Genomic DNA, 21752 nt, shown 5'->3' on the forward strand with positions numbered 1-21752 from the left:
AAGAGGTCTTGAAGCATCCAGCAACTGTTCACTGATATTAAGTGCAATATACTTGCAGCTGTAAATCAGAGCCCAGCAGAGTATTTAAAATATGTTTCTAACACTATAACATGCCATGTTGTTTTTATAAAGCAACTCTGGACCCCTGTTAGAACACTCTAGAATCACTCTAGAAAAGTTATTAAATAGTTCAGTAGTTAGAAGCATTGGCTGTCTATAGCAGGCATGGCCAAACTTGGCCCTCCAGACATCTGAAGACAGCCCTGTTTAGGGAAGCTTTTAATGTTTGACGGACTATTGTATTTTAATATTTTCTTGGAAGCTGCCCAGAGTGGCTGGGGAAATCCAGCCAGATGGGTGGGGTATAAATAATAAATTATTATTATTACTCCAGATGTTTTGGGACTACAATTCCGGTCATCCCTGACCACTGGTCCTGTTAGCTAGGGATGATGGGAACTGTAGTCCCAAAACATCTGGAGGGCCAAGTTTGGCCATGCCTGGTCTATAGCTTCATCCTGCCAAGTGGTCAGGAAGATTTGAGTCCCCAACAGGTGCACTGGGCTATGATAATGACCCGTGTAGGGGTAGCACGGCTGCCTGCATCCCCTCTGTGACGGCTAATCGACTCCCTTGGCCTAAGTAAGCAGCCTTCCTTTATTAAGCAATTGTTTTTGGGGGGAACGCTTGCTGAGTTGCGTAAGATTGTTCTTGGAAAAGAAGAAGGCTCCGCCGAATGGAAAGAAAAGCGGGGAGAGAAGGAGCAGCGGCCGCCAGAGGAGATTCCTCTGTCTGTAGCTCACAATGGCGCACGTGCCTTTCTCTCGGAGGTCACGCAGGGCAGATGGGGGGAGAGGAGCCCTCGAGGAGGGGAGGGGGGTCAGCGCGCGAGTCTGTCGAGCGTCCCAGAACACCCGCGTGCAGCGGGAAGCCCCTCGCCGCGAGCTCGGTTCCTTAGTCGTCTCTTCCATCCCGCTGCCCCCCGAAGTGACTGGTTGCGCTCGCCGCGTCCAGGGCAAGAGCGAGGAAAAGAGGAAGGGGGCTGCCGCGCCGCTGTTTGGCCAGGGGAGATGTTTGTGAGGCGAGGAGGCGGCTAACTCATCCTTCGGCTCGGGGTGTGCGAGCCGGAGGGCGGAAACTTGGGAAGAACTAAGCGGGGCGGGGAGCGGGGGGTTGAGGAGTCTTGCGTCAGTGAAGGAGCTGAAGTGGAGAAGCGAAGCTGAAGCGAGAAGCGGAGTTCGCGGCGGAGCCAAAGAGGGGCGACGTAACAAGGAGATAAATAGGCTAGGAAGGGGGAAAGGGGTCTCAGGAGAGAGAAGAAGTCTTCAGGACGGAGGCTGAGCTGCGGGACGTCTCTCCTCGCGCCCGGCGAGTCCGTGGCGCGCCAGCTGTGGCGAGCAGCATGGAGCTGCTCCCGAAGCCCCTCAGGTGGACTGTGCTGCTGCTTCTCCTGTCTCTGTCCGGCTGCCTCGGCCAGACCGCGCCGCACTTGCGTCCCAGTCGGCCGGGCGTCAGGAACAAGTAAGTGCCCGCCTCGGCCCTTCTCCGCGCCAGCTTGGGCTCCCCCCAAACTCCGCTCTCGGGCCCTTGACGAAACACCCCCCCCGCCCCGGGAAAAATGAGCCGCAGGGCCAAGAGCGGCAAGCTGCCTGCAAATGGGCAAGTTGGAGCAAAGTGAAACGGCTGCGTTGTCGGGGAAGAGGGAATTGTTGGGGGTCTGGCGTGTCCAGGGAATCCCCTCATCTTTGCGGCTGCGAAGCTCTGATGAGAGTTTAGGTTGAGTTCCCAGCACATGGTCATCAGTCCCAGCAGAGAACAGAATTGGATGTTACACAACCGGGGTGGGGTGGGTGTAATCTGTATTACTTGAGGTGGTTGGAGCTCTTTCTGCGGTGCTTGATATGTGGCCAGTGTTAGAAACTCAGAAATATAAGCTAGGTGTCAAATGGCTCCGCTTAAACCAAGGTTACAGTCGCCAAAATGGAATGCCTACTTGCCATTTTGGGATAAGAAGACAGCTCTAAAGTCTTATTTTTCAAATGATGGACTGACTGAGAATGATTATCAGTTAAACATCAAATGACAACCTTCAGCTAGCTTAACAACTCTGAGAACATAAAGAAGAAAAGTCAAGTTATCCAGGGACAGTTCACACATTTATTGGTCTATTCCAACCTCTTTTTCTTAATGGTGACATGGACCATAATGTAAGAGTGTTCTTCACAACTGAGAGCAGGGCAGTAGGGTGGGGTAAGCTACAACAATTGGTCCTCCACAGGCAGAGTAAAAAAAGCATTTTGGTTCCCCGAAATTCATTTTGATTGTGCAGATAAAATATAATTGACAGAATTCTACAGGATGTGTTATTAGTGTGTGATGTGTATTAGTGGGCATCTTCACTTGGTTGCAAGTGGCTGACAGATACAAAATGCACCTGTTGCCTGGCTGATTTTGAACACTGTGTCTCTATTATTATTTCTTTTGAAGATTACAGCTTTCCTTCGATCATGACCTTCAAGGCTTCTTACCACTAGTTGCAGTTATTTAAACAGAAAACATTTCACATTGACAACCTCACAACCATGCACGTACAACTCAGCATGCCTTAGTTCTCCAGCTGATAGTTAGGGCCAGACTCTGAAGTTAATTATCTTCTTGGCAGTGGACTTTTAGATGCTAATATTGCCACCCCTGCTGCATTTAGGCATCCTTTGGGATTTCCACCCCATAGTACTGCCATGTGGGCCCTACGGATTAAAGCCAGAATGTGCTTCTCTTCAGTTCAGCCAGGGCAATTTGCAATTGGATCCGATAGCTAGTTGCTCTTTCTTTAGCCAACTGATGGGCAAGCCCTTGTTGTGATGTTCTTCCTGGAAGGCTGCTGTGGACTGGAGGAGGGCACTTTCCCAATGTCAGTATTAAATGAAGATGGAACTGCAAGCTCACTCAGATCTTTACATGGAATTGGAGGGGAAATATTCTCCTTTGCCTCAGGCAGCATATGTATTGGACCAGCTCTGCTGACAAAATATGTAGGTAAGACATTTCTCAAAGGCTGTGTCTGCATATGCCTTATTTGGTTGGCTAGTTGAAACTCAAGGCAGTAGAGATATAAGATGATCAGAGTTGGGCATGGCCAAGTTGAGCACAGGCTAGATACTGAAGGATAAACAGCTTGGGGGGGTTCAGACTCCATAGTTCAGTGATCCAGTCTACTTGTGCCACACCAGTTCTGTTTTTGGTGCCTACTTGTGACCCCTTTTTGTGACTAGTAACAGCAGAAAGATATTTGTTTCTTTTTAGTAATTGTCTCTTCCACCCATGTAGCACTAAATCATATTGTTAAATGAAGCTCCTCAATTCTCAAGCAGTGAGTAGTTTACAGGGTATCAATGAAGAGTTTAGTTTCTTCCAGATAGAAAAAGCACTGGAGAGTTATGCTGCCTTTGTAGTGTTTTATTTATTTTATTTATTCAAGTAGAGGGAGACTTTTAGAAGTAAACAGTTTAAAACAGGCAGACAACTCACTGATCCTTCATCTGATTTCTGGACAACTTCAGCTTGGAATCCCTACTGTCTTTCCCCTGCCCCCATCTAGTCCATCTAAACCTAAAACTCTATCTCCAAACCCGCACTGCCAACTCCTCTGCACACATGTCTCTGCAAAAGGACTGGACTCAGACTTCATCCTAACCATTAGCTCCTTTTGAAGAAATATCAATTGAAAATAACTGTCAGCAAGCAATCCCCCAAACAGCATTCACCTTAAAAGGTGATCTAGTCCCTCTAAAAGCTCTAGAGACCCTATAGCTCACCCTGGAAAAGATGATAAAGGGACATAAATTGAAAACATTCAGGATGATTCATAGTTACTCATTTCCATATTTACAAATGCATTTCTTTCTCCAGTCAGTATAACCATCCCCGGTAAATTATTCACTCTTTAAACAGCATTATTCCTTTCCAGAATACAGACTGCATTCACAGTTTACAGAACAAAGAGACTTAACAGCAAAGTTATATTCCCAGGGTTTTAAATACTTTCTGGTTCCATTATATTGTTTACAAAGAACAAAACAAAATGACGATCATTTTACCCTCTACACAAAACTGTAGATTCAGGCTTCGCTTTATGCTTCCATAAAGACAAGGCAGCTTGTTTCTTGTTCTTTTCAAGCATGGTATAATTTCCTTAAATATAACTGAATCTCACTAAGTCCTCAATATTTAGCCAATTTTTAAATGATGCCTGGGGTTTCACTAACATGAGTAAAGCAAGGATGAATTAATGTGCCTTAGAACCAGGAAGTAAAACTGCAAGTGTAAAGCAAGCATTAATGCAGCTCCCTTACGAACAAGTCTCTAAAACAAGTTTGGATTTCCCTCCAGCTTCCATTTAGACTCTTATCAATTGCTTGTGCACATGCAACTTACAGCATACTCTCCATCTTCAAATCCCAATTACCAACTGCATATGACTTTGCAAAAACTCTGAAGTCCGACCGCACCCTGCAGATAACTTGCTTATTCAGGAAAAAATATATCCTAACCTTTAAATTCCCTCTGTGGACAGCTGACCATCCATCATAAGCAATCTATTTAGCAACAAAGGGTTGGTCACCCAAGTGCCCTACTACCAAAGAGATGGAAAAGACCAAAGGAGGCCATTTAGCCCAGTGCCTTCTCACAAGGCCAGAGAACATGGTTGATTCCTTAACATCGAAAGTTATCCACCCCAGATTCAGTATTCTGTGGCTTCAGTTTAATGTTAAGCAGCCAGTACCACATTTGTGTTCTAACATCAAGCACCTCCTAATTGCTTCATAATAAACTATATTGCTGGGCTGGGATGTGTATTTGGTCATTTAAAGTATCTGCATTTGTTCATATAGGAAGAACAGAGCAGAAAGAAGAGTGTACTACCACACCCTAGGTTCAAACACAATCCTTGTCCGTTTGATATGAGATGCTTTTATTCCTCCATTTCAGCCTCTATTCTGTAGTCACCAGCTATATTTAGTGAGAATATAAGTTTTAACTTGGTGCATTTAATTCTTTTAAAGTAATTTTTGAATACTCAAGTTCCACAGTAGCATTCAAGAGACTACTTTTGTTACATCTCCTTACAGCTTTGAAATTGGCTTTACAACCCATAAATGTAATCATCATCATCACCATCATCACCATCATCATTATCAGATAATTTCAAGTCTATCTTCTCTGTCTCTTGAATGGAATCTTTGTGGTTGTATATTTGACCCAGAGAAATGGCTAATAACTTTCACTGTTTGATGGCTTAACAGTGTGTCTGTCCTGTTCTTGTCTCCCTCTCTTCTTCTCCCCTGCAGGAACTGGTGTGCCTACATCGTGAACAAGAATGTGACCTGCTCAGTGCTGGATGGCACAGAGAGTTTTGTTCAAGTTCAGTACTCCTGTGCCTGGAACCAGATCCCCTGCCCACATGCTCCTATGTAAGTAACAAAGGAAGACAAGGAGGAGACTGAGTGGGTGGGGAAGTATTTGGTCATCTTTCCAGCAGTGAGGTATTCCCATATGTAGGCAGAAAAATTCTCTGCTTCATCACACAACTTAGTACGGCTGTGGAATTCTTCAAGTTTCACCATGTGGGTACTTCAGGAGGATGTGCACCATTTTCTAACATCTGATTTCTAAGCCATAGTATAAGCCGAACAGAGCTTGCTCTTTTTATTGCAAACATGAGGCAGCTGCACCTAATTAGAGCCATGTTGACTCTTCTGTCAACAGATAATACAACAAGTCACCATACATTATTCAGACAAAAGAAGGAAATTGCAAAAACATTACCCTAGCATAACTACTTTGGGGTTGGCATCAGTTAAGAATTATTATTTTTTTAAAACTCTGATTAAAGTTGAAGCAATTAGTACCTCAATTTTTGTGGCAGCTCTGTGAACACCTGCTGCTGAGTACAATTACATTCCTTGGCCTACAATCACCTGCAGGCTCTAGTCATGCAGAGCAGTCATAAACTTTGCTGTAAATCAGTGCAGGTCCTCTTCTTTGAAATGCCTGGGTGGAAGCCAAAATGTTCCAGTAATTTTGAGCCCGTAATTTTTTGCAGTGTGTGCTGCCCTGTGATCCACATGGACAAAAGGAATATAAATAAGGGCTATAATGTTGGTGAACAGAATATACAGCCGTTGAAGTGGCTATTTGAATAGGCCGTCTCAGCAAACCAGCTAACTTTAGGAGATGTTGCCAGGTGCGCAAAAATGTATTCCATCACCTGCTCTCAGAATGGTGACAATTCGAAGGTCTGGACAATATTTTACTCCCTCACAATCTGAGAAAACCTAGCAATTCAGATGCTCAAAGCCCTGTCTCTGTGTTGCTTGATGGTCTAGAATGCTTACACTCAAGCTACAAGCTTCTGGGCTATATAGTTTATTTCGTAAGGGAGGAGGTCTGGAAGAAGAGCGTGTGGAAATCTTCCAGAATAGTGTACTGGCTTTCATGAAACTACCCTGGAATAAGTTGTAAAGATTTGAAACTATCATCTTGTGTTAAATGAAAATCAGGTGCCTTGGAAATCTAGATATCTTTGCCAATGTATGTGTGTCTGCATCTGGAAGAATGCTGTGAGTATTCCCGCCCCCTGCCCCCAGCAAATTTGCTGTTACTATTTCTTCAGAATCATGTGATAAGAGGCATATGATTAGTCACCTCCTCGGGTGTGTCAATTATGGCTTTACATTCTGATAGTAGTCAAAGACGGGACGCGGGTGGCGCTGTGGTCTAAACCACTGAGCCCCTTGGGCTTGCCTATCAGAAGGTTGGTGGTTCGAATCCCCACGACGGGGTGAGCTCCGGCTGCTTGGTCCCAGCTCCTGTCAACCTAGCAGTTCGAAAGCATGCCAAAAAGTGCAAGTATATAAATAGATACCACTCCAGCGGGAAGGTAAACAGCGTTTCCATGCGCTGCTCTGATTTCGGTGCTCCATTGTGCCAGAAGCAGCTTAGTCATGCTGGCCACGTGACCTGGAAAAACTATCTGAGGACAAACGCTGGCTCCCTCTGCCTGTAAAGCGGGATGAGTGCCGCAATCCCAGTCGTCTGCAACTGGATTTAACTGTCTGAGGTCCTTTACCTTTTTTTTTTTAGTAGTCAAAGACATCCTAACAAGTTATGTAGTGCAATCCTATACAAGTCAACTTCTAACTAAATCCTGCTGTATGCATTGGGGCATACTCCCCAGTATGTTTGTTTAGAGCTGTAACTATTGATCAGCATTTTTGTTTTGTGTGCTTGAATTTTGCAGCACAAATGCTTTTGGCAAAAAAGTAGCTTGCCTTTGCCAAAAAAGAAGCTTACATTCAACTACACATTGACAACATCAGCTTAATTAGAGGAAGCTGTGGTGAGATGTTCTCTCTGTAATGTTCCCTGTTGATTCTTTTCATAGTATCTTAACTTAATTGAACACTTTATAATACTTTAAAGAGAGAAAGAGGAAGATTGGATTGGGCTGACTGATGAGGGGTTCGGTCTCTCTTTCTATGCACCCATTGGGAGTAGTTCCACTTAACACAGTAGGACTTACTTACAAATAAGTATGCATGTGTTTGCATTGTGAATTAATAAAACAGCTAGGGTGGCCTAAGCAGGTACCTTCACTGGCCTGAGAGAGACCAGCATGTGGTTACAGCTGTGGTGAAAAGGTCCCTCCCATGTCTTTCTAAGCAGAAAAACCATGTGGTTGATAGGGCTGCCTACCAGGTTAATCCTACTAGGAAGGCTCTCACTCTATCTATTGTTATGAGGCCTAACAAGAAGTCTCAGTAGGACTGCCTTGAATGGCCATCTGAGCATGCTCAGAGCTGTTTCTGGAAGCCACGCCTCAAAGCCCATTCTTTGTAGCTAGCCAGGAGAAGGGTGCGGTGGCTAGTTTGAGCAGCTTGTGTTTTTAAACGAATATTCATCAAGAGAGAGCAATAGTGGACAGTGAGTATCTTTTTATAATATCGATTTTTAAATCATTTTTGGGAATGGGCAAGGAGAAATGGTTGGTGGCTTCTATGTGTGTTGTAACTTTCAACACTTGTGTATTATTGGAACTCTAATGTTTGTACATAGGCTTGAGATGTATGGATGTTTTGTATTCCTGTTTTTCTTTAGGTTTTAAAAATCGCTGTGCTGCTTGGTTGGCTACTGTGAGAACAGGATGCTGGACTAGATGGGCCTTTGGCCTGATCCAGTTGCTGATCCTGAACTACTGTGGTGATTATATACCATGGTGGATATGTGTGTTACATTATTAAATACAAACAAAGGTTTGGTGAGACTGATGCACTCTGTGCATGCTCATTCTATTTATTTCTGAGGCTTATAGTTCCTAATCATGTCTCCTCTACTCAAGTCTGTGAAAGCAAGATATGGTTTGTGACGAGCAGTTGGCGGTGCCCTTAATCTGCATCACATTTTAATTGGATAGAATATTGACTGTACATTTTCCTTCTCAGTAAGCCAATTGGCAAGAGCCTTTGGAAAACAAGCACACCAGTGGCTCTGAAGACTTAAGTTTACAATCCTCCTCTCTTGTCACTGGCTGTTTGGGTACAGTACTAATATTCTTTTAATCAAAGGGGCAGTCAACTATTTTATAGGTGCCAACTATTTGTATAATTGCAATGCTTAGGTTCCACAGTAGCTTTGCAAGGGAGGAGGATGGGGAGAAAATCAGAAGAACTTGGACACACCCCTGGGACCACTCATTCTCCACACCCCTGAGACCCCCTAGCTGCCCTACTACGTGTAGTGGGCATCAGCTGCTGCTGGGTAGCAGTAATACACAGAGCCCTAATCTGTATAAGGATGTTCATCAATGCATGCATTGTATGGGCTTAAATGTCTTGAGATAAAAATGGCTCGGGCGGAATAAATGCAGAAATCTGTCCCAAGCTGAAAACTTGCATCATATGTAGACAATACTTTTAAGTCTAGACAATCTTCGTTTTGCACATGGGTTATATTCTGGACCCCCACATACGTCAGCGGGCCCCACATAAAGCATTCTGCCCCGTCCCCATTCTGCTCTTTTAGTAATGTTTTCAGGTCACTTCTGGATTCATCGCAGTGTGTGTGCGCGCATTTCCATCGGTCATTGCCGGTAGCCTAAAATTTGTTCCAGTAAATTTAAGAGTAAAAAATGGTTTTGGATGTCTCAAAAATATTTACAAAAGGAGCACTGCTGTTGCATAATCAGGAATGACTCCTGGATGTGCCCAGGGAAAGGTTTTTCTGTAGAGGCCCTATCTTGTTGACCTCATGGGGAATGCTGCAGAAGGACAGTGTATTAGAAACAAAAAGAAGTTATCAGTGATCCTTAGTATTTTGGCATGTTTGAAAGTGTCAGTTTGCTGGATGAGATCAACTTTTCTGGCCATGTATTATTGACCTAGAATTGCTCGTTTTTGTCTGTAAACAGGAACAATAGACTCTTTCTCATCTATGGGTTGCAAAGGGGTATATTTATTTCATACAACATTCATAATTGACTGCATAATTTCAGAAAAACTCAGTACGAATGTTTGATCTTTGATAATACTTGATGGGAGTTTTAAACAAGCTCTTTGTTATATTCATTTCTAGACAAATGCACAAATAATGTTAAAACTCTCTATATTTCATAATGCAATGTAGTGTACCTCCAGGCGAATAGAAACAACATATTTCCAGTGCTGCAGAGCATAAAGCACATATTCTCATGGTCCAGAACCTATCAAACTTCTTCTGTCTTCTGGTAACATCTTGTGGCTCCTGCTAGGGTATTGACATGGGAAATAATATGAAATACAGTTGTACCTTGTATCCTGGGTGGCGATGTTTCTATTTTGCTTAATGTATGTAGGGTTTGGTGTCAGCCTGTGCAGGTTCTCTGCTGTTCATTTGTGTTTCTTTGGTGGTGTGAGAGGTTGGGGTTGGCCTAGGGTGTGGTTGGTTGTTTGTGATTGGCTGTGGTGATCTTTGTTTTCGTGTGTGAGTGGTGTGGGTGGGTGTTTTGGATCAGGTTAGCCATATTGATTTGTATGCTGTTGGTGGATTATTGACATTGTCTTGTTGGGCTGTGTATGTGATAAAGGGGAGCCATACCGGGGTAAAGGTGTCTTTATGCAAATTTGTATCTTCTGGTGGCCTCCTATTTGTTGATCTGTAAATGGCCATGCTATTAAAAATGTCTCCTTGTTAAAAAAGTTTATTTTCTTTTATTTTCATGTGAATCAACCTGGAGCTTATCTGCAGAGTCATTTTGAAAAGTCTTGACCAGTGACCCACCATCTCTGGATGTAATGCATTTTCCAGACCTTCCTTCATGACTCATTTGTCAGGTTTTCCCATTCTTACTGTGTTAAACTAAGTCCGTCAAAAAAGGAAAACTATTGCCAGAAACTATTTTGATGACAGGCTTAATCCAGTAAATGGATTTCTAATTAACAGGGAAGAGGGAGGAGAGGAACATGTGGAATAAAGGTGCTTTGGAAGGTTAAAGGCAAGAAGTGTACTTTGAAAATGGCATCACTGTGTGGCAAGGTAGAAAGGCCAAGAGCCTGCCTAAAGTTTTCTGTTTGTTTCTGTGGACCTGAATATGTGGGTATATGTTACCAGCCTATGCTATGATATACAAAGGTGCAGGGAGTGAGGGAAGAAGTCCTCTAAGAATACAAATGCAGGTGAGCACTACTTTGTTTTGCGCTTTTAGGACTCGGAGGTAGTCATGTATCACAATTCTCCATCTTTCTGATAGTATGCATTACTACAATAGAAGAATGAAAAGATTTGTGTTAATGCTAGCAACAGACATGCTGAACAAGTCAGCTTAGGTTTGAACCCAACAGATTGCCATCAGTTGATTTCAGTAGGACTTTGTATGTGTTCTTGATTTCAGGAAGGCAGCTTCAATTATTATTTCCCAATAAATGAAAATGCAGGTGGTAGCTATTATGAGTTCAAGCACTTCTTCGAACTAATTTATTCATTGATGTTTGTGAAACATTTAGGAAACGGTTGGAAATCCCCAAGCGACTTCAAAGGCAAATTTTGTCTTTTTTTTCTGTAGTAAGATTTAGGAAGCAACCTTAGGAAATCTGAGCATTTTAGATGGTACAGTACAGTGGTACCTCGGGTTACAGACACTTCAGGTTACAGACGCTTCAGGTTACATACTCCGCTAACCCAGAAATAGTACCTTGGGTTAAGAACTTTGCTTCAGGATGAGAACAGAAATCACGCGGCGGCAGCAGCGGGAGGTCCCATTAGCTAAAGTGGTACCTCAGGTTAAGAACAGTTTCAGGTTAAGAACGGACCTCCAGAACAAATTAAGTTCTTAACCCGAGGTACCACTGTATTTGGGTTTGTGAGTGTTTAGTTTCTTGTGCTGCATAGCTAATAACAGAGAATCAGCTGAATCCCATGAGGAGCAAATGATTTCATTGTTGGAGAATTTTTAACTGCTGTGAATTCAACAGTAACAAATAGATGAAAATAAGGGAGTGGTACTAAGAGCTTCAACTGTTCTGTAACGTAGAATATTTCTACTTGTCTTCTACAATGGACAATGTCCTGAAGTAATCCTGGTAGGCTGGTAATCTAGCCATACTCCTTAGCTCTAACTTTGATTGCATAGAGAAAGAAGGCTATGTCAATCAACAAAGCTCTGTAGATCATAATAACTGAACTTATGACTACTAACTGGAGCTAATGGCAAAGCACTGGTTATAAAACGTGGGTCTTTCTACTTCAGTGGACCAAAATTAAGGTTGAACCTGATTATAATTTGTTATTTTGATGTTGTTACTGTAATTTGGAAAATAAATAAAAATATTAATATAAAAATGTTAAATAAAGAATGGAAGTTACTTTAAAACATTTTCAGTGAGTTGATACAACAAACATCTTTAAATATCAAAATGCTTTATTTATCAAACTTTGAATTGCGTTGGTGCAAAGATACCACAGTTGAAATGTGGGCATAGATTAATGCATGTGAATCAGATTTACTAGGCCTAATTCAAAGCAGTTAAATACTGTTAGGGCTGGAATATCTCTTTAATGACTTTAAATCACTTCAAAGTGGTCACTGTTGTCTCTAGCAGTGAGTTCAAAGAATACTCATCTTAGCTAAATTGCTTTCACAGTAATAAGTAGTTAAACATACATAAGAGAACAGGGAGGAAACAGGATAGTCATGGGTGGGCAGGATATTATATTTTCCCACTCTCCCCCTACTCATTACAGGGATTGTTTATATAGCTCTCTAATGACTTTAAACCTCTTAAAAGTAGCCATTGTTGTCCTGCTACATGGACAAAGATGGAATGATTTATTATTGTTTAATATGGAGGAATGGTTGCTGAAGTTGATATGTTTGATTAGAGAAAAACTATTGCTGACATTTATTAATAATAGTTAGAGAACCCCTTTTGGACTTTTTGTGTGAAAAGGAAAATGAATGAATTTGAGACATTTGGATCTGAAGATTGGGAAAATATTGCTTAACAGAAAGTCGTACAGTTGGATGTCGTGCTAGAGTGACTGTTTTGAATAATTTCTTTTAACTGACAGGTGGAAAATCAGAAGTCCTTTTTATTTTTATTCTTTTTATTTTTATTTTATTTTGCTTTGTTTGAAAGAACCCCCGCCCAATAAAGATCACCATAATATGTTAATGCTACCATTTTCATTTTATTTATTGCAGGTATCGTACAAGTTTCAGACCTAAATATAAAATAACATATAAGACAGTAACAGAATTGGAATGGAGATGTTGCCCTGGATACATGGGTATAGATTGCAAAGAAGGCACACCCCAAAAGCCAAGGTCTGCTGTTTACCCAGCACAGCTACCAGCAGATGACATGAAGCCAAGCTTGGGTAATTCTTTTCTTTGAATTTTGGTATGCATGTCCCTGCCCATAATTTTTCTTTTTGCTATGTTTGACACAGCACTTGCAGTCCAAAGTGTTTTATTTATTTCTCTGCCATTTATCAGTCTCATTAACCCTTTGAGGTAGGTTTTTGTGGGCCCAGTCACAGAGCCATCCCACATGTACCCCAAAAATCTGGTCTGGAGGGTGCCCAAGCTTGCAGAGCTGTTTCTGAGGGCCTAGGAGGTTGTGGAGGAGACAGGAGAGGAAGAGCAAGCATAGCTGCATGGACAGAAGTCCATGGAGCTGCAGTATTGGATATGCATCATTGTATATATTTTTTAAAAAACCAGTATTTTTAAAGAACAGTCTATTAACCATATTGATAACATGGCAATAACTATAAAGTTTTATTAAAGCAAATGGACTGATGGCGATCTGTTGGGTTCAAACATAAGTTGACTGTTGTAGTATAGTATTATAGCAGTATAGCAAATTAACAGTATTGAGTTATAACACTTTACTTTTCTTTCATTAAAAAAGCCCTGAAAGCATTTCAGCAATAATTAAAAAAAATGATTTTTAAAAAAAGGCTTTTTCTACACAAAAGGTGGAAAACATATACCATCAGTCCTGGAAGTGTTCCAAGCTAAACCCCTAGCACAGTTATTATATGGGGCTCAGATTTGGACAGGCACTCGCCTTGGATCTACGGAAGCTGTCCAATCAAAGTTCTTAAGGCAAATTTTCCCTGTACCACCCTGTGTCCCAAACACATCATTGCGCCTCATCTTCCCTTGGTAGAATTATGGATCTGGCGTAGGACACTTAACTACTGGCTTCTCCTAAACTCAAATCCCCCTGGTCTAATATCCCTAGTGCTGCAAAATTGTCATAAAAGCGCCTGGACTAAAATTGTCTATCAAAAACTTCACTCTTGTGGTTTATCACCACAACAGCTACTCACTTTGGGTTTTAGCAAAGCAAACAGTCAAATTTGTCAGTGCCTAAATGATATTGAGCATCAGAACAACTTGGTCACAATAAGGAAATTTTCCCCATGGTATGACAATTTTCCACCTACCCATTTCGACTCTCTGGCACCCTATCTGCATAACCTAGCAATTCTAAAATATAGACATGCTTTTACTCTCACGAGATTGAATGTATTGCCCTCAGCTGTATTTGAGAGACTAACAGATTCCACACGAAAAACGCTTATGTCCCTGTGGAAATGGCAGTACCGAATCGGTGACGCATGCCCTTCTGGCTTGCACTCTTTATAAAGACTTGAGGAGTGAGGTTATCACCCCACTGCCACAGTGTCCTTTCTCTTGGCAGATCAAGATGAGCAGGTGACAGCAAGGTTTTTAGCTGGGGCAATTAGAATAGGATCCACTATTTGACTATTGACTCAAAACCCTAAAATGTATTTTATATAATTAACTTTTTTCCTATTCTTTGTGTATCGTATTGTTATATATCATGTTGTTTTACTGCTATGGCCAATGGCTGACGCAAATAAAGATCCATTCATTCATTCATAAATGGTGTGTGTGTGATGAAATGGCATTCACCACAAGAGTTATAATGAATATGTGCTGAACTTAAAATGGCCTCACCCCAGCAGTGTGTGGGCAGAACATAGGATGCATTACTGCCAATAGTGTAGAGATTTAATTCCAATTTCATTTGCAGCTTACAACAAAAGAACAGTGACTTGGTAGTGCTGGGGCCACCCTTTTGGAAGGAGCTGTTAGTGCCCATGAGCTTATTTCATATTTACAAGTTCAGTGATATTTTCAGAATGTTGTATGGAATGATTCTGTATTATAAGAATATGAGGGTTTTTTTTAATGCTAGTGCTTGTCACTAACTTGATAAGTTAGTGATGACTTTTAAGCTACTTTGTGGAAACAGAGCCTAGAACCAAGAGCTGGGTGGGGGCTGTTTATGCAGGTGAACATGCTTTTTTCTGCACTAGAAGCTTTTGCTGGTCTTTCTTTCTTTCTTTCTTTCTTTCTTTCTTTCTTTCTTTCTTAACATTTTCCATTTGGCAAGGCCAGTTGTAATATTCAGTTTGGATGAATTGGGGCTGGTTTTCCTTGATGTCATGTTGCAGGCATTTCTCCTTCATTGTCAGGAAAATGTTCAGGATTTAGGTGCAGTGGCCAATTTGCACAGCTGTAGCAAAAGATAATCAGTTTGATATGCAATATCCGCCCAAAGTACTGTGCATATTTCAGTATTTGAAAGGGCAGCTTAGGTTGCTTCCCTGTATAAGCTTTTTTTGTGCTGACTCCCATGAAAGTACAGAATGATGGACTTGGGTCATAGTGAGATCAGCACAGATGATGCAGTCTCAAATCAGCATCATATTTTGTGTGTGCATTGATTCTCATATTCCTAGTTTGGTGGTGGAGTGGGGAATCTAACCCTTCACATATTGCTGGGCTACAACTCCCATTATCCTTGACCACTGGGCATCTTGACAAGGACTGATGAGAGTTAGATTTCAACAACATCCATCATCAGACTTCCTACCCTTGTATTAAAGCATAGAGCCAAATATAAAAGAAGTAATTCACTTTGAAGGAAAAACATGGGGGGTGAGAAAGTTGTAAAGATTTATCCCTCTGAACCATCTAAGTCAGTTTGGGGTTTTGTAACTTCAAGTTTAGTTTCAAATGCTGTTTCCACATTTTTCTTTCTTTTCTTTCTGCAGACACTAATCCGAAGCAAGAACAGCAGGACTCTCAGGATAAAAGAATTCAGCTCCTTGAGGATGAAGTATTCCGCCTTACACAGACTGTGCTAGAGCTTCAGTCCTCCTTAACAGGTGTGAATGAAAACCTAAAGCTTTCTGTTCAAGAAGATGCAAGTCGGATGCTTGTATCATGGTTGAACAACCTTCATGACCGTCCAGAGCCTGACAGTACGGCTGAGGGCGATACAAAGAAAATTCATGTGTTTGGAAGTAAAGGCCAAAAGGAACCTGGAAGAGAAAATATAAAAACTGAACCAACAGAAGATGGATTGAAGGACAAAGATGACAAGGTGGAAGAAGGGAAAGGGAAACCAAGTGGCTATGAAGCACAATTAAAACAGCTCCAAGAAGCCGCCCAAGGCCCAACCGTAATGATGCCGAGTAGCCAGTTGTATCAGCAGTACATTGATGCTAGGTTTGAAGATCTGAGACAGGAGATTTTGGAAGGATTTGAGAAGAAAATGGCAGATCTGAAAAATTCCTGTGAGTACAAACTGATGGATATTCAACAACATTGTGATGATCATGAAGCCAGCTGCCAAGGAATAAGGGAACTTATTGGAGAGAAAGAAAATGACATCAGAAAGGAGATAAAACATCTTCAGACTCTTATCCAAGCACCATCAAACCACTCAGTTTGTTGCAGTAATGCTGAAACTGATGTTTTTGGACAGCAGCTAAAACATTTGGGTGAGAAGATTGACAGAACTGCAGAAGCAAATAGGATTTTAAATGCCAGAATAGATAATGAAATGAAATACATAGCCACTCCATATCTGGAAGGCAACTTTGATGCAAAATGGGAGGAAGTGGAAGCCAGGATCAATGTTACAGAGAGAAATGCTGAACAACACTGCTTTTACATTGAGGAAACACTTCGTGGTGTTATAGCTACTGAAGTAGATGAAGCGAGAGACATATTTGACAAAAAGCTTCAGGCACTGGAAAACCGTCTGAGTGTTACTTTTCTAGATGTTACTAATATCACAAATCCAGAGGAGAGAAATGTTGATCTATTATCAATTTTGCACAGCAATTCAGGGTCTGGAAATGAACAGTTTGTCTCTGAGATAAATATTGTGAAGAACAAACTGCAAGATATTGAAAACCTTTGCAGGCAGAAATGCAAGCCGGTATCACACAATGTGGAGGGCCTCCAGAGAGACATAGAAAACTGTAACAGTAAATATGATGTATTGTTTTTGAAAACAGAAGGCAATTCTGGTCTTTTAAAATCCTTAAATGGCTCTTTAAGCGATAAATTTAATTTAATTAAAGGCAGCCAACGTGACATTCAAAAGCTTCAAAAGGATTTACGAATTATTCGTTATGGTCTGAATGCTATTGATAAAAATGTTAAGAAACTTCAGGGTGGTTTGAGCAGCTGCAATGAACAACTTCTAGGTATCAATTCTACTTGTGAAAAGGTACAACTTGATGCTTTCAGAAAGGTAGATGAAATACAGAAAACAGTGGGCAATCAAACTCACCCAGACAGTAATTGTTGTAATGACTTAAAGGATAGGATGGAACAGCTAAGCACGAAGCTATATTATAACCTGAACAAATGCCAAGAGAAATTGCCTGGTGTCTCTGATATGGAGGGTAGAGTGTCCAGTGTTGAAAAAACCTGCAGCAAACTAGATCAAGTGTCTAGCAGCCTCCAAAGGATAAGGGAGGGATTAAACAAACATGTCTCCAGTCTTTGGAACTGTGTCAATAAGATGAACAGAACTATAATTTCCCATTCTAAAGATATTTCTGGACTCAAGAATTCATCCCAGCAGTTCCACAGCCAGTTCCACAAATTCACCATTGACCTCCAGAATCTGATGAAAACTAAACCTGCTACATGTAAGTTAGCCTCCCTCTTTCTAGATGCTAATTTTTAATTTTAAACAAGGTGACAACAGGGGTAAGCTAAACAGATTTTAAAATAACAATGTACATCATGGAGAGCAGACGGAATTGTGTTCATATTTTTACTTTCTACCTTTGTTTTTTAAATGTGGTTTACTGAAATCAAACATTTGGGGAGAATCCAATTTGAGCCAAATGCTGTACAATTTTTCTCTATACAACATGACATCGCTTTATAGTAATACTGTTTTTTACAAGTTCTTGATCGGAATGTTTATGATGCATTAACTGAATCTATGAATCTAAATGTTTCTTTAACTATTTCTGGATATTCATATTCATGAAATGTTGCATGCAAACGGACAGAGAGCACCATTCTTTGCTCATGTACAGAGTGTTCAGGCTCAGACATGATCCTGCCCTACTTTCTGGGCAAACACAGCTGTGTATGTTGTGTGGTGTGTGTGTGTGTGTGTGTGTGTGTGTGTGTGTTTAGAGAACAGCTGATAGTGCTGAAGTCAATCCCTTCTGCCCTACCTATGGCACACTGAATGAGACAAAAGCTCCTAAATTCAGCATAGCTGGGGATCCCTTCAGGCAGATCTGTAGTAGAGATATCCATTAGCTTTTAGAGTCCAGTAGTGCAGAACTGTATAGCTCTGCCCTGCCCTGCCCTGTGCATTTCACAACTGACACCGCACGAGCTGTTGTGAAATAAGCTGCCATATTACAATTGTTAGAATATTCAGTCAGATCTGAAGCGAAGTGCTTGCATCATAGGGCAAGCACACCATCAGAGCATAGTGAGGAATCTGTCAAAACATTGCAGGCAGTGCAACTCCTAAATAGGAATGTAATTCCTCTGCACCCAGAGAAAATTTCCTCATGCCCCAAACATGTCACATATCTCCCTGACAGCATCCTTTGCATTTGGGACCAGATCCCCTACTCTGCACCAAGTTGCGAATGTGAAAAAATGTGAGTGTAAAAGGGGCTAGTATTTGTCTTGTTAGTATTTCTTCAGGTTTCATTTAAATGAGGCATATAATATTATTTCGTAATTTATATAAATAGGCTGTCTCATATGTTGGCACAAGCATATCCGTTCTGCACTGTCTGTCTCATCCATGGCCTAGGCTGCCTGTAAATATTCTTGATTATTTTTTTTAAGCCATGGGTGGGGGACCTGGGGCCCTCCAGATTTTGCTGGACTCCCATCTGTCACAAACAGCATGGCATTGGTTAGGGATGATGGAAGTTGTAGTTTAGCAGTATCTGGAGAGTCACAGGTTCTCCATACTTGTTTTAAATCTTGGAGAATCCGAGTAGAAGCTTCCTGTACAGTCATAATTATAATATTTTGTTTTTTGTTGTTGTTTTTTTTAAAACTTGCTACACAGTAGAACAAACAAATGCAAGAAAAGAAAAATGTGCTGGAATTAGACTCTAGTTCCCATTTACAGAGATGTGGAAGACAGCCTTGGGTCGATCGACCCTTTACTTAGTTCTCTTTTCCCTCCTATAAAAACTACACAAGACACTCTCTTTTAAAGTTTAAATTGCATATAATTTTTACTTAGTGTACTTACAGCTGCAGATTAAATATATAATGCAGGTGGGTATTTCTTAAATTGCTAAAACCTCTTACACAGATTAAACTGTTACAGGGTAACTGACTCTGAGGCAGACAGCAGCACAATGTAACATAACCTGCTGCTCTAACTGTTAAGACTGTTCAACTAACTGCCATAACTGTACCAACTGCTTTAACTGCCACTGGGTGTATGACATCACAGAGTTCTACAGCTCTTGCGATTAACCCTTTGCATATGCATTTTGGATGTTATCATCCCACAAAATGAAGTACTGGATGCATTTCCCAAATATACGCCATTTTGAAACTGTGAGGCAGCCTTTCCCTATCTGGTGCCCTTCAGATAAACCTGCACTGCAATTCCCATCATCCTTAACTGTTGGCTTTGCTGGCTAGGGTTGATTGGTAGTCCAAAACATCAGGAGGGTGCCAGATAGGAGAAGACTAGGGCAAGAAATCAATAACAACACTCTTTGAGATTCAAAACACTTTAAGAACCCTTTTAATAATGCTAACACAAGTAAAGATCCTACCGTCTGAGTACAAAGTATGCTTACATTTTTATTTTAATTTTTTAATTAGAGGTTGGATGGTCATCTGTCATGGATGCTTTAGCTGGGATTCATACATTGCAGGGGATGGACTAATGACTTTTGGGGCCACCTTCCAACTCTACAATTCTATGATTCTATTACTCTGCTGCCCTATATTTCATCTATATTTTCTCTGCTATCTTCCTTTCTCTTGGTCTTCCCAGGCTGCAAAGTACATTGCAATGTCGTAATGGTTAATATTTCAGGTTGAACAGCTGAAGTAGCACAATGGCACTCTTCTAGCCCAGGGAAGTGGTGTAGTACATTATGTGAAATGTTGATCTGCTACTTGCCTGGACAGAATTGCTACCCAACTCAAGCTCAGAAGTGTAGGGTCTACATTTGTAGTTTTCCTTTCCAAGTACCGGTATATATGACTACAAGGAAACATCCAGCCCAATAGGTGCATGCTGTTTGCTTTGAATGAAAGCCTACTACATTAAATGATGCTTGTGCCAGTTAGTGTGCAAAGGATTTCAGACTTACAAAGCAAATAAGTTTCAGAAAGTTCTGAGATGAAATGAAATGACAGCTGATACTGAAAATTGAGTAAGGATTCTTGGAGTACTAATAAACGAACTGTACTAGGAAATCTCTGATAAAGTTTTTCAGAGCGGTAACCATGTTAGCAGCAAAAATGACAAAGTGTATTGTGGCACCTTAAAGACCAATGGATCTTGTCCTACTTGTGTATATGTGAGTTTATGTCTGTCACCTTGGGAATCAACTTGAAAAACAAAGCAGATGGTTCTCTGTGTCTGAATATCATTAAGTCAAACTGAAGCTTTCAGTATATGGCTGCAATAAACTGCATCTGAATGGGCAATGGGCAACCTTTAATCTTACATAGGTTAGTTTTAACCTCAAGCATAGGTTTATGAAAATATCTGACAACGTATTATATGACTTAAATGTTTGCACTTCAGTTTGGCAGGCTCAAACCATAATTGTCTTCCTTTGATAATAATTTTCGTACTGATTATCAAACAAAACCTGTTAAATAATATATTCCAGTTGGAAATTCAAGCAGGGAAAAGGTGTGCTAATTTGCAGCCAAGAATATTCTAGCTTTGGCATCAGTTTTTACTTTAAGCAACATGGAGCCAAGGACATTTTTAATGAGTCAGTCCAGATGTATGTTGATGGGTTGTTGCTGTATAAGCCATGGGCCAAATCCTTATTTGGTTCTTAACTTATTCAGTGCTTCCCTGAAAGGTAGTGGGGTGCTTGCTTGGACACAGAAAGAATATTCAGTGCATTATGGACACCCTCCAACAGCATTAGAATGTCAGAGCCTACTCATGATGAGCAATTTTGTCCTAGGATCAAACTTACTGTCAACTTCTCCAGTAGCTCACAACACAAAATTGCAACGAGGCCATCTTAAATTGGTAAAATACTAATACCAGCAGGGATCCACAGCACAATAAAGGTATTTGTGTTATCTTCTGATCATGCCTGGGCCATAAAGCAGCATGTAGAGTTGTGTCCAATATAGTAAAGGCAAAGGGTAGAAGTAATGGTGACATTCACCTGAATTACATGGTATATGTGGCAACCATTTTATGCATATCCAATTGGCATGCAACTCATAGGTCCTTTTGGACCTGGAAGAGGTCAGGACGGGGTGGGAAAGGGTGTAACAGGGCAGAACAGACTTATGTGCACTCCAGTGACGTTCACGGGGGCCAGGAATGGAACCCCATGCAAAATGGTTGCAGGAGTTACCAGAGGGCCATGATCCAACCATAACAGGAGTGTCTCCCATGCTGTTCTGATAACAAATGAAATGGGCTACAATTGAGGTAGAGAAAGTCAGGAAAGCCATCAATGCATCTTGGTGTTCCTTCTGCAAATAGGACTGCATTAGAGGAGCCTAAGTCTAGGATCCTACTGCTGTTACCTTTTCCTTTATGCTCTCTTTATTGAATTCATCAGTAATGCTGGGAATGGATGGAGATTGAACTTTGATGGATGATAAAATTACACTTGGTTGATTGCCTAGTACTGTTACAGATTTTAGTTTTATTGCTAAC

The 21752-nt window shown here is 41.1% G+C and overlaps 1 protein-coding gene across 1 annotated transcript in view; it reads left to right on the plus strand.

The window, feature by feature from the left end:
• The first annotated feature begins 977 nt into the window (after positions 1 to 977).
• EMILIN2 (elastin microfibril interfacer 2) overlaps positions 978 to 21752 on the plus strand; it is a 32438-nt gene continuing 11663 nt past the window's right edge. The window contains exons 1-4 of the mRNA XM_053396450.1: positions 978 to 1521; positions 5349 to 5471; positions 12734 to 12909; positions 15628 to 17523. Of these exons, the coding sequence (XP_053252425.1) occupies positions 1403 to 1521; positions 5349 to 5471; positions 12734 to 12909; positions 15628 to 17523 (2314 nt within the window). The 5' untranslated portion in view covers positions 978 to 1402. The remainder of the gene's footprint in view (positions 1522 to 5348; positions 5472 to 12733; positions 12910 to 15627; positions 17524 to 21752) is intronic.

This window comes from Podarcis raffonei, chromosome 7, assembly GCF_027172205.1.
Source record: "Podarcis raffonei isolate rPodRaf1 chromosome 7, rPodRaf1.pri, whole genome shotgun sequence".
NCBI classification, from domain to species: domain Eukaryota; kingdom Metazoa; phylum Chordata; class Lepidosauria; order Squamata; family Lacertidae; genus Podarcis; species Podarcis raffonei.